Raw genomic sequence first — 14,010 nt, 5'->3', positions numbered from 1 at the left:
CTCCAAACACCTCCACCTGGATTGAGTGTTAGTTGCTGTTTTCCATGTGTCTTTAGAATTACTTTCAATGTAAGTAGCAATTTATTTCTACTGTTGAGATTATGATGTATTTCAGATGATTAACAGATCATCTTTGATCTAATTTGTTTTGTAATATTATGAAGTAATTCATTAATTCAGCTAATAATTGTATCTTAATTTAAATGCAAATATTTGGCATGATTTAAAGGCTGACTTTATGATTTGAACTAGATGTTATCGCTTTCTTTCTTTGTTTAGAACGGTGGCAATCAGAAGCAATCAACTTCAAATAACTTCCTGGATTCGAAATAAACTGCTCAAGTGATTGAACCTCGTTTCCTGGTGGTTTGTGGCTCCAGTTAGAACATTACATCACTAACATGTCTTGCCCTCCGTTTCTCTGAATTTGTTTAGTTACCTAAACTGTCCACCAGGTGGAGCAGTAAGTACAAACTCTTGGCTCACAGGCAGTTACAGTGAAAGAAATTTACAGCTTCAGTTTTGGAAAAGCTGTAATTGCTCAATTATCTCTAATTAGGTAATAACACAATTGACTCTAACCTATCCTCTTCTACGTGGGGACATTACGCCAGCATTTTGTACAGGACCAGTGTAGTGCACTTTAAGTTATCTTTTGTGTAGTTAGACGCTAAACTAAATTAAGTGTTTATCATGGGACCTACGGTGACTCATTTTAAAATTTAACCATTTAAATTTTTAAATGGTTAAAAAAAACACTGGAATGGTCTCTTAAATTACAAACTATTAACATTGCAACGCTCTGTCTTGTTACGTTACAACATAATTTTCTATAACCGTGTGTGTGTGTGTGTGTGTGTGTGTGTGTGTGTGTGTGTGTGTGTGTGTGTGTGTCAACGTAAATTACGTTTCCATACAGTTGACGAGCCCGGTAACTGCTCCGAGCGCTCGTACACCTCGTGCCCGCGCAGGTGTGGCTCTCATGCTCGTGACCGTCACCCCTCCCCCAGCTACAAACTACAAACCCTGGCGGCGCGCTCCCGTTAAGTAATTCATTGTATCAGATTGAGAGGAAGCAACGAGCCACTCTACTGGTCGGCGACTCTACACCGGGAAACACTAGAGAAATCCTACTGCAAGCCATATAAACTGAAGGTAAACTACTTTATGGAATACCAGACCGGTATGAAGTGCTACTTGTCTCGTATTGTTGAGTTTTAAAGCCGACAGGGTTATTTTAAAAGTTGTCCGGAGCTCTGAGAGGCCGCGCTAGCTAATGTAAAAGATATCGAGGTTAGCTCCCGTTAGTTTTCACCTCAACGCCGCTTCCGCACTCCACATACACACTTGTGCTGAGGAGAAAACTAACGTCACTGTATTCTGAGTGTCTCCTGAGACCGAAACAAAATCGGTCAGACTCTACCGGGGGCTGTTAGTAAACTGCGAAAACTTAAGTGACTCTTAAATAATGTAACCGTGAAGACTTAACCGTAAGACTGGCCTAGATATGCGAGCCGGAGACAAACAATGAGGCTCTTTTACTGACCAGCAGCTTCCTAACGACTCAGCGTCACTTCTTGAATGTATGCTCGTGGTAACGGTAGTTACATGTTCATGTTAGACTGTTATTTTAGGCTGACATGCCCAACACTATAAATAACAAATACTGTACTTTGAACACCCTAACTGTATGTTCTTACTTTGTAGGTTATTAGAACATGTCAGTGATCATAGAGCACATAGTTTATACTTGGTTGAGGTTTTACGTTTTTTTAGCGTACGTTTCTTCCAATTTGATAATTTAAAGGTTTTGTCTTGAGCAGCCCTCTGAGAAGTCAGAAGTATATAATGTGTGTCTTTGTGTTTACCACACACCCATTCTCACACTGCGGACACACGAGCCATCTGTTGCCTCTGTGATGACGCCATCTTTCTGGTGACCCACCCAGTGGCTCTCTGATTTAAAACCAGTGTGTGACTTAACACTGGGAGCTCTCAACACCAGCGTGTCTGTGCGTTGGTTACAGTGGTTAGTGGACCACACAAAGCACCAGTCTATGTACTAACCTGACATCTAAGTGTAAAGTATTTGACCTCTTACCTAGAGCTGATACCGACCAGATGATCCATAACTATGTCTTGATTGACCAGTTATCGATGATGTGACAATCTTCTGTGTGTGAGTTGTTTTCATACAATAGATAATCAAAGGTAGAGCTCTGAAATGGCAGTAATGTACATGCTTGTCAAGCAGATACTTTTCTTGTTCAGAAGATTTTATAATTTAACCGAGTTGCGAAGGCATGTATTGGTAAATATAATCTCAAAAACTAAAGATTTATGACATCTGAATAAGGATTTTATGCAAGCAGACTTGTGCAAATGGATAATTCATGAATCTTACTTTTTTTTTTTTTTTTTTTTCAATGATGAAGACTTCCTCGGAATACGGCAGTTCTCTAGGGGTTTGTGCTAAAGATTTGGCATGATATGTTTTTTTTATTAATTGTGCTGATCCTGAAAAAAAAACTATTCACTGCTTTACTTTGTCTCCTTTCTCCAAATGGACAATTTAAAGGATTTTTTTTATCAGCGGTGCTCCCGCGCAGCAGTTGCCCATTATATTCTTAATGGTCCACTTATTTAAGCTATTGACGTTTTTTGTTTTGATTATAAGGATTAGTGTGTATTATGAAATTATTCTGCTTATTGACAAGGATCTGTTTTTTGGTTTTGATTATCACACAAGTAGATCATAGTGACAATTTGTCCTAAATAGCGGTATGATTTATCTGGTTATCTTTTAAAATTTAGGATCCCTGACATGTTCTTGAGGCACATGCATGTTGTAGCATCTTCATCATGTAGGTTAGACAAATTGTTGCATTAAGCCATCAAATTATGATGGCTAAGTGGAGAGCAGGGTCACCTTTCAATCAGAGGGTCGGCGGTTCGATCCCCGGCTCCAGCTAGTCTCATGTCAATGTGTCCTTGAGCAAGACACTTAACCCCAAAAAAAATTGCTCCCGTAGCTGCGCCTACGGTGTGTAGATAGATACTGAATTGTAAGTTGCTTTGGATAAAAGCGTCTGCTAAATGACTGTAATGTAATGTGATTACTAAGCAGTCACCACAAGAGCGATGTATTTTTTTACTACCGTATTGTTTCAGTATGCCTCTTCCTTTCACAGTAATGGGTTAATTCTAAATTTCGCCCACATAAATGCATGTCAGGTGGCAAAGGAAACCCACCTGCCAAGTTTGTGTCAGAAACTGAAATATTCATCAATCGACAGCCAGTTAACCCTCACTAAGCCGGGGCTAATGTTCCACACTGAAGACTGCGTGGGGGTATTTCCTGGCATAAACTCACACACACAGGCCTTTTGATGCAACTGTTGCCTGTGTGGGGTTTTCTAAAGGACATCCTGATGAATCATCAAGCGCACAGTAACATTTTAATAATACATTTAAAGCTGTGTCATACAAGGAAGCAATGCAGAATAAACATTGTTTCACTTAATACCTTTTTCATCAGCGAAACAATAGTTTTGTGGTGATGATGATAAACGTTGTGTGGATACATGAGTGGGTTTGACTGGCAGGTCTGCTGTCAAACATATTGGCTACTTTAGTTTGATTGAATGACGGCTTACAGGATACTGAAACATCCCTGAGGTGGACATAAGATTGAAAGACAAGACCTATCAACCGTCTTTGTTTAAAAAAAATGGTGTGACTTATTCAGTTAAGTAGCTAAGGAGAGTGGGATGAGCTGCTTTGTCTAGCAGTTTTTCAGAAGGAGCACAATCAGTGCTGTGTTTGTGTGTCATGAATCAAACGTTCCTGTTGGGAAAGTCAGTTGAAGTGAATCTCAAAAAGACAGGAAGGCTTACCCTTGCTGCCAGTTGTCGTCCTTCTATTTTCATTGCCTGTGTTTATCTCCTCTCTGTATCTATCCTGCTGTGTTAATTTGATCCTGTTGGGGTTATCCCCCGTCTCTCCTCATCCGTTGTTTGCCTGTCTCTTAATTTCATCTCACGGTCTCTTAGCCAACATGCAGGTGGTGGGGCAGAGATCTGCACACGTAGCCTGGTCCTTATTATCAACCAGGATTATAATTTATCAGGAGAGTACCAGACGTGCACTCAATTTGTTGTTACTGTGACCTTTTTGTATGACCTTCTGTTCATGCATTCTTTAAAAAATGTCTTTCTCTGTGCTTGCTGACGCGTTAAGCGTTGAGCCAGTATAGGACTGGGTGATTTGGCCAATAAAGACAATCTCAGATGTTTTTCGGAAAGCCTATTTAAAGCAGTGGGGCAAAAGAAAACATGATGGTAATGTCAGACATTTGTGGCATGAGACAAGAGTTCAGGCAGTTCAGAGTTCAGACACAACAGTCTCCATTGCTAATGGAGATTTTCCTGTTGTGTTGCCTTTTTATGCTTTGTTTTCATTGTGCCCCTGTTAAGTGTTTCCTGCATTTTTAAGCCAGGAAAAGGTTTAGATGCTAACTGTATTTATTTATTTATAGATAGTTATAGTCTGATAGTGTCATTGATACTTAGATACTGCTTTGTATTATTACTGATTTCAAGACTCCTGTTGTCTGAAATCTGCTCTAAATGAATAATTGGTGGCTTTAATGAATTGCTTTTAGGCACCTAGACATCATTTGTTGAAAGGAGGGCACACTGTTATTTACCGTGTTCACCCGCTGGTCAAATGTTTCAAGCATTGACCGTACAGCCACCTCCAGGCTACAGCCGCCCCCATTTTTGTCTTTTCCTTTTTCCCAAAGCCATGGAGTGAATGGTCTAATCTTTTTTGACACTGCTGTCCTACTTAGAGTATTCATCCACCATTTATAGAATGCATGCAGCACCTCACTGTGCTTTGGTGCGTTTTAGGGTCAGAAACTAATGGGGCGATTTGGGGAGATTTCATGTCAATTTTATCAGGGAGTAAAAATTGACAGGCATTAGAGTGATTTTAACTGTATTATAATCAACTCTTATAGTTCTCTTACTGTAACATGTGAATGCAAATAGTGTGCCCAATGGACCACGGCAGGTGTCTTGTGTGGAAACATGTTACTGTCCAGATATGGTTTAAAAAAGGGCTGTTTTTTTTTATACATCTGAAAATGACTGAATATGCAGACAGAAGATGGCGAAAAATGAGGCAGCGCACAGTTCACAGTAGCTGGAAATGGCAGTTGCTTAAAACTGCTGTATGGACAAAAGGGGGGGGGGGGGGGGGGGGTTCAAGGGGAAGTGAGACAGACTGGGGCCGGAGACCATCTTCTCAGGCAAAGCACATTCAAGATTTAAACAAATTTTAGCAGCGCAGTCTTTTTTTTTTTTTTTTCTTACAGAAACATGCTATCAATCAAAACCCCTTATCCCAGGTATCTGGTCAGTGGGGCAGAAGTGACACAGGGAAGGGAATTGAACCAGTAACCTTTGCTGTAGTAACCTTCCAAAAACGCTGCAGCTCAGTTGATCACAGGAGAGGTGTTGGTAGTTTGCCCTCTATCACACATACAGCTGACTCACTGTGATGGCGACAGCAGAAAGGCAGAGAAACGTGATCGACACCGCACAGTGCTGCACCTCCACAGATGGAGGAGGAAATAACCCGTCTGGGATATGATTTATTATCCTCTCTATATGGGGTCCGGTCGTCCTTGTGCAGTTAGTAAGTACACAGTACATGTACTGTGTTGGTGTAAAAGGTGTCTCTGCGGCAGTGCCACCTTGACCGATGAGGTGCATTTGATGTGTACTTGGTGAATAAAGTGGCCTTTTGCACACAGTTCCTGTTCAAGTACGAATGGAAATTTCTGTTTCATATTGTGGTCACACTCTGTTGTTGGTAAAATGTGATCATAATTCTTGTAATTATACAACGGAGTGAGTTGAATACGTTCGTGACTTTCTGTGAAATGGCATTTCCCAATATGGAGTGATCCAAGATGCTCTCAGCCAATGACACAAGGCTGCATGACACTCATTTGCCCCAACTTCCCATAACTCTGTTGGGCAACCTTGTTCTCTCACACCAATACTGACACGTCCATTGGGTCTTTTACTGTCATGAGTTACTGGAACCTCAGCTAACTTTTACTTCCTAGTAGCCCTTGTGCCGTAATGACACCTATTGTGTTGACACCTGTATGTTGTGTAAGGATGGGAGAGGAAGCTGCAGTACACAGACATTTGGTGCAATCTCGGCACAGCACCAGCGGGACCTTATGATTACTTTATTTAAACGAGTGGTGTGTAGGCTGTTTCTTCATAAAACGTAAGGTAGAGTGATTCCAGTATGTTTTATTGCCGTTTTAATATAATTTGGTCATTATCGGGATAGTGTTGTGAATCTCAATTATCTTGGCTTGGATATGCGTGTGATGAAATTCTCATATCGTTCCATGCTGAAGCCAGTTAGCCTTTAGCTTAATATGCAGTAAGTCTGCAGGATGTTTGTATGATTTAAGGTTTCTATTTATACATGCTGTCCTCTGCTTTTTTTGTCGAACAAGCCCCCAAATATGCTTTGCTAGCCTTTCTTACTTTAAGGAAACAACATAAATCACAAATATGATTTTTTTTTTTCTCTCCCATTAATCATCTCACAACCCCCTGAGAAACAGAACATTAGGTTGAGAGCCACTTTTTTTCCCCAGCTCTGTGGTTAAATGTGTCATGTATAGTGTTGCATGGTGTACCTGCACTGTGCATTATGTTGCACGGTATTATCTTAGCCAGAAGGGTCATGCGATTGGTCGTGTGATTGAGTGAGTGAGTGTGCACCTCTGTGTATATTGATAAAAACTATATTGATAAAAACATTGCATTATGTACAGCAATGGACATCATTTAATACATTAGTTGTTAGCTCCAGTGCAACGAACGGTACTAGCTCTCGTCCTGCTGATTTCAACATGGATTTGTTGTTCACAATGTAGCACTATCAGGGATCTGCTACTAGAAAGCAGTACTATCGATCTCCCAATTGCATTTTTTTACTTAAGATCAGCCGATAGCTCTGCGATAACAGTTGCACTTTTTTTCATGTGGCGTGTTGATCATAACCTCCTCCTCCTTCCTCCAGGGATGGCAGCCATCCGTAAGAAGCTGGTGATCGTGGGGGATGGAGCTTGTGGTAAGACCTGCCTTCTGATCGTCTTCAGCAAGGACCAGTTCCCCGAGGTCTACGTCCCCACTGTGTTCGAGAACTACGTAGCCGACATAGAGGTGGATGGCAAACAGGTGAGGTGATTGCAGTGATTCTGTGTCAATAGTATATCCATCGGTTCTTTTATTTGTTGTTTTAGCGTCCATCATATCATTTGTTGTTTATTGTTTTGCCGTAATTAGTTGCTTTGGTTTCTGTAATATTAGTTGTTTTTTTATGTTAATTAAAACTAATTAATTAGAGTTCATTCCTGATATACAAAAACCTTTCATACCCCCAGAACTGGCTCATTGTAGGCTTAAGACTTCCATACTTGTACAAATTGACTGTAACTAGAAGGATATACTCTCCTCTAGAGTGTGACTTCCAGGTTGCTAGTGCATGCGCGCATCAGCCACTCTGGATAACTGCAGCACCCAGCCCAACTCATCAGTCATACACCCACATGTCCTGACCTCATTCTGGGTTAATGGGATTGTGGGACATTGCGTCTTTATTGGCTGTTTGATTTCTATCCCTCTGTGTGCTGCTGAGGACGACTCGGGCTACTTCTTGTCAAGTGTCACGCTTTTCCAAATCTGGTTTCCGTTCCCGATTTAGCTTTCCAGTCTGCTCGCTCAGAGAGGTTTTTATACGTCACCGTCACATTTTGTTCTGTTCGGGCCTCAGGGCCGTGTGCCAAATGTTCATTAGGAACGAACAAGTACAGAATCGGTGTGCGGGTGGTTGTTTTTAATTTAGACACTTGTATAAATGACTCATATGTGTCAGTTAATTAAAATAAAATCCTATATCTGTTTATAAAAAACACTTTTTACTAACATTTTACCAGCATTACCGAGACCTTTTAATTGCTTTCCTTCTTATACTCATAATTATATTTACTATTATGATGTATTAATTTATTCTCGCGGAATAACAAAATTAATTTGTCCCTTTTATCGTTCTGGTCAGCATGAGGTTAATTATCTCATTTATTTGCCGACTTCAGTGTGAAAGTTGTGCTGATCAGGATGGACACAGTGTATTAACTTCTCTCCCTCCCTCTTGTTCTTCCTCGTCTCCTTCCCATCACTTTACTGTGTGTGTGTGTGTGTGTGTGTGTGTGTGTGTGTGTGTGTGTGTGTGTGTGTGTGTGTGTGTGCATCAGGTGGAGTTGGCGCTCTGGGACACTGCGGGTCAGGAGGACTATGACAGACTGAGACCTCTCTCCTATCCAGACACTGATGTCATCCTCATGTGCTTTTCCATAGACAGCCCCGACAGCTTGGGTGAGTACCACACACACCTACTCATATTCAGGCATAACATCACCCCCGCCCCCCCATCTTTCCGTTTTCATAAGAAGTTATTTCTGGGGTCTGTGTTCATCCTGTTGTAAATCTTAATACCACTGAACTGCTGACATTTGCAGTGACACACCTACACAAACCGAGACAGATTATGTGTCATGCTACGGCAGGCAGCCCTGCTGTAAAACAACAAGTCATGCCTTTTCTGTCATAATTATGAATTCTGTGATCACATGGAAATGGATTTGCATAAAATGAGGCGATAAAAGCTGCGAGAGGAAGTCACAGATGTAACAGAACAAAGGCATATTGTGCTGAAGCTTGTATTTTCAATTAGTTTTACATGACCATTCCTCAGACAGCTCTGTTTAAAGCAGTGTTTTTGCTGACCCAACTTGGCAGGTTTTTTTTCCCAAACTCAGTTGAGATATGGCAGCTTTTTTCTTTTTTATCTTCAGAAACAGAATTATTTTTGCAGTGACTCACATTTTAAATTAAATCTCTTTGTAAATTTTGGTCTCATCAAATGCCGGCCTCCTGTGATTTAACTTTGTTAATGCATTTCAATTTATGGGTAATTGCTGTGCCATCAAATATCTTTTATGCGAGGGTTTCATTGTCAGTTCTTCAATGTGTGCTGCAAGAAGTTGTGGGATTTCTTAAGTAGTTTTTAGCATTTCCTGTGTTTTGAGTGAGACATGCACAAAAGGTACACACTAGGGCCACAACAACGAATCGATAAAATCAATTATTAAAAGCGTAGGAAGGGAGTTCAACAGCAGGATAAGTCACTACAGAATCCTACTGTTGTTCCGTTTTGAAGTGAGTAACGTAACGTCCCTCCAGTAGCTCTCCTGGTGCTGCTGTTTACTCGTTATCCAGCTTGACAAGCATGACAAGTTAGCATTAGCTCGTTAATAACAGTAGTAAAGCAGGGGTGGTATAGTTTGCAAGACTAAAGACACGTTTTTATTCACTCGCCTTTTCCCCGCCGATTCATTATTAAAATAATCGTTAGTTGCAGCCCTAGTACACACAGTACTAGTCATTTGTTTTATAGTTCTGTCACTTTTTTCTTTTTTAATTGAGCCTTAGTGGCCTCCTGTCACTAGAAAGTTTATCCCACAGCTGGAAAAAGATAAATATACTAAAGATCCTTCACCTCTATTGGGAATGTTAGTGTGACAACCAAAATTCCCTCAGACATGCACACACAAAATATAATGGCCAATAATTATTGCTCTATTGCTTCCTTAAGTTTTTTTTTTCCTTCACAGAAAACATTCCAGAGAAGTGGACCCCAGAGGTGAAACACTTCTGTCCCAACGTTCCCATCATCCTGGTTGGAAACAAGAAAGACCTGCGCAACGATGAGCACACGCGTCGAGAGCTGGCCAAGATGAAACAGGTACTTTTAATGTCTGGTTCTCATTACTATTTTTTTTAATTTATTTTTTTTAAATGTATTAAATACAGATATGTCAACATTTTCAACAGCTAGTACTTTCTAGACTTGATGAATGGTTTTCCTAAACCAACTCCCTGGTTTTCTCTTCATCCAACAGGAGCCAGTGAAATCGGAGGAGGGCCGGGACATGGCCAGCAGAATTTCTGCTTTCGGTTACATGGAGTGCTCCGCTAAGACAAAGGACGGCGTGCGGGAGGTGTTCGAGATGGCCACCAGGGCGGCGCTGCAGGCCCGCCGCGGAAAGAAGAGCAATAAATGTGTCGTGCTGTAAAACGGCTGACATGTTTGGACTGTTTTCACCCTGGGCTTCTGAACCCAGCAGCTAGGGCTTTGGGAGGGACGGAGGGATTACTAGGGGGGGGGGGGGGGGGGAATGAGTGCAGTAAATGACTACCACTGTAAAATGGCTGTTTGTTGGACTGAATTTACCCTGGGACTTGGGTTTGGTGGAGAGGAATGGGGGGGGGGGGGGGACTACCGCTGTAAACCATCGGGCTTTTTATCGGTTTACCATCAAGTTAGGACATCTCCACCAGCTAAGTGCTGGGACATTCTTAGTCTTTTCAGCAAGCCACTTACCTGATACAGACCACATCCTGGTCTAGCTGACCAGTAAAGTTGATTAAGTTGCTGGTTAATTATGGGATGGTCCAGACTGTGTTCAGTATGGACAACAACAACAAAAAGGTTTGGTTTCCTGCCTAGATGACTTGACAGATCGATGGGAGCAAACAGACATTAAATGAGTACCACTGTACGGGGCCTCCAGCGGACGATTTAAACCAGGAAGTAGAGCTGGGATCCATGTGGAGTTGGATGGGTGAAGGGATGGGAAGACTGACGCGTGGGTGGGACCATGACAACCCCGTAGACACCAAACCAGGGCCAGACTTGCAGTTTTCATATGCTGGGCAGGTTATTTGAACAGCCCAAAAAGTAGACAAATCCCCAGTAAACGGTATTAATCTAGTGCTCCTCAAAATGCTGATTCAAACAGGGTTGAGGTTTATAATCTTACAGTTCAGTTTGTAAAATTAGGCATTTAAAAAAAGTTTGTCCTGTTTTTTATCCACAGTGTTGATAAACAAGCGGTGCCGTGCTGTCAGGCGCTCCGGTCTAAAGCGTGGTATTATCAGAGTGGCGGGGAGCTTCATGCTCACATGTTCAGCTCAGTGCCATTCGTCTCTCACTGCAGCTAATCCTGAGCTCACGGTGACAAACACGTCGAGCAGAGCTCCCGCTGATCTGCAGCTCGTGCACAGTTTGAATCAAGAGAAAGTTCCCCTCAGCGCTGGTTATAAAGTAGAGCTTCTTCCTGTGCATCATCGCATGATCTGTAGTTCAAGTGGCTCTCATCGCCGCCTGTATTCCACTTTAAATGTTAAACATCTTACCATGAAGTGTTGCAGAAGACTGTGTGAAGTTTACTCACTTCCAGAGGAGCAGCATCGGGGCTGGACATTAGAAGGACCCACTAGCTGGTGAATCTTTACTGAGGCTGGTTTGTCTACTTTAGGAGATGATCAGCTGATCACTAAACGCTCTATAGACCGTATCAGTGGAAGTGGCAGGTGAATTGCGGTCCCACTGGATGACAACGGTAGTTTTCTGCCCTACATAGTACAAGCTGCTCCGCTCCCATCAGTTCCTGATCCACATCGCTGACTGCTGGTGCTCATCTTCCTCTGGTTTTTAGACCAGGACAAAGAACACGTAGAGGAGAGTATTGTGTTTACAAGCACACCCACACTGATCTCCTTTTTTGGGATGAACGACTATTCATTTTTTATTTTTTTTTGTGTGTAGGCATGAATAAAGGTCAAGTGTACAATTATCCACAACTAGTTCATGTTTGATCAAAAGAAGGTGCCTGGGATATACCATGTTGTTCACCACATATACATGTTTTACTGGTTAACTACCATCTGCTTGAACAGTTCAACTTAAAAAAGACAAACATGACACACGTGACACTTTTTATATCCAGAAAACTGTGCGTGGAAATGCCAGAATTGTCAGGTTGGGCTGCCGGATAGATTTTGGGGTAAAACGTGCTGGTGATCTTCATCACTAACTGGCAGAGTGAGAATTAACCACCTGTAATTTTCATTTTGGGGTATTTTTTAAGGTCTTTCCCATTCCTTAAATGGTAACGGTGGCCAGTCATATTTTTGATTTATAATCAAGCAGCCTTCCCTGACTCTTCTGCATGTTTTACTGGCAGATTCCAGCTCTCTTTACGGTGTTGAACCCTCCTGTTCTTCTTCCTGGCCTACAGGGAGGAGCCTGTTCCAGAAACTTGGTCTTGTGTTGTTTTTATACTTTATTTCCTGCTTTTAAGAAAAGAAAAAAAAAAGTCAAATATGTTGTCTATCAGTATTTAAAATGGGAGGTGGAAGACTATGGGACTGCTTATGTGTCGTCGCTTTAGTTCATTCTTCTTTCGTGCTTTACCTGAATTCTTCTGGTGATTGAGAGTTGGTTGTATGGACCTGTCAATCATCATCCCTGCCAAATGCTGTTGTTAGGCAGTCAGGAGAAAGGCTGGCCTCTCGGCTGCCTGTCTGGAGCATCGCCGGCTCTTCTCGTTATGAACACAAACTTGGCTGAAAAGACAAAAGGAAAAACCATAAGTCTCCTTATGTACAAATCATTTTTATTTCTACTTTTATTGTATTTTTAGATCCTAATTTTGGATGCTGAAGCCGTGATGTAAAACCAGGAACAGGAAAACCAAGCTGTATGCAAAGTCTGTAAATATAAAACGTGGGTTTGTTCATACTAGACTACACACACGCACAGGACTGGAAACTGTATTTGTAAACTAGCTTTGGTTTGTGTAATAAATTACTTTCTATAACACACAGCTCCTATTCATTGTGGTCTTGGCCGGGGTGAGAAAGAGCCATTAAGTTAAATCAATACACATGAAGTATGAATGGATGGTGATGGATTAGTCTTCAAGAAGTGCTGCATTTTTCTCCAGACTGAACAAGACACATTAGTCCCACATAAACTGACAAATTATGCAAAATATGAAGAATTATATAAAGGGTTCAGAGGAAGTAAAGTGTAATTCAGAGAGTCTCAATCACTTTTGCAGCCACAAATTAAATACTTTAAATTCTGATGTTGATCTTTTTCTTCTCAAAGAGAATTTGGTTGAGGTCTGTATCATGTACTCGAATGTAGTCCGGTCACCTTAACTCATCTGTGACACTCTTGGGTGTGAGATGGTGAGATTTATGTAAGAAACATGAACCAGTCGTGTAACTGCATTTTAATTAGTGCTCAAAGACAGCACACAGTTTCAAAATAATGCATTAGTGATCATGGGTTATTTCGGACACTTTATAGCAGCACATATAGATAATACTTGACTAGTGGTTCATGTAGTGGTGGGTTTAACTCTTTCTGGTGCAGATCATTGCAACAATAAAGTCCCTCGGCAGCCTTTTTTGATTGGATGAGAGTCGACGCAGAGCCTCATCTGATTATAAACCAGGGCCAAAAAACATGATGACACACCCAATGTCATCCAAATCCCTCCAATATCTCTGAGTTTAACGTCTATAGTTTGTAAGATTTCAGCTCGATATCCAGGCATTATAACTACAAGCTTCTTTTCAGACCACTGCTCCATAGCGTGGAGCTACTCTCGACTTATACTAATGTTACTCTGTGTTTCACTGCACTACAAATAAACCCTGCAATAGTCTAATCGCAAAATAAAAATGAGGTAAACATATTGTAGCTCATCCTAAATGAATGGAAATCCAATGTGTCATTGTGTCCGGCTATAAAGGAATTTGCTTGTATTTTTCTCAATCACCACAGATGAAGCTTTGTTACAAAAAAACAATCGCGGTCATTAGGAGATGAGTGCTGGTTGAGAGGCAGAAAGCAACACCGCACCAGTCATAGATGTGCCAGCAGCTTCCCTCTCGAGGCTGCGGAGAGAACAGAGTGTGTGGGATGCCGAGGTGAGGCGCTTTCAGTCTGTGTGGGCTGATGCTGGATGTGGAGTAACATTGAGAAGCTTCGAAG

The 14,010-nt window shown here is 41.5% G+C and overlaps 1 protein-coding gene across 1 annotated transcript; it reads left to right on the top strand.

Annotated features, from left to right (window-relative positions):
* The first annotated feature begins 1,039 nt into the window (after positions 1-1,039).
* rhoab (ras homolog gene family, member Ab) lies at positions 1,040-10,326 on the top strand. Its single transcript, XM_068732546.1, has 5 exons — positions 1,040-1,155; positions 7,120-7,277; positions 8,354-8,474; positions 9,773-9,903; positions 10,061-10,326. The coding sequence occupies exons 2-5, from the start codon at positions 7,122-7,124 to the stop codon at positions 10,232-10,234; spliced, it is 582 nt and encodes a 193-aa protein (XP_068588647.1). The 5' UTR covers positions 1,040-1,155; positions 7,120-7,121; the 3' UTR covers positions 10,235-10,326.
* The last annotated feature ends 3,684 nt before the right edge of the window (positions 10,327-14,010 follow it).

The sequence above is a fragment of the Cebidichthys violaceus genome, unplaced genomic scaffold, assembly GCF_023349555.1.
Source record: "Cebidichthys violaceus isolate CVI_PGR_0920_01 unplaced genomic scaffold, fCebVio1.0.p SCAF_6, whole genome shotgun sequence".
NCBI lineage: Eukaryota > Metazoa > Chordata > Actinopteri > Perciformes > Stichaeidae > Cebidichthys > Cebidichthys violaceus.
Note: the sequence above shows the minus strand (reverse complement) of the source record. Positions and strands in the feature narration are given on the sequence as shown.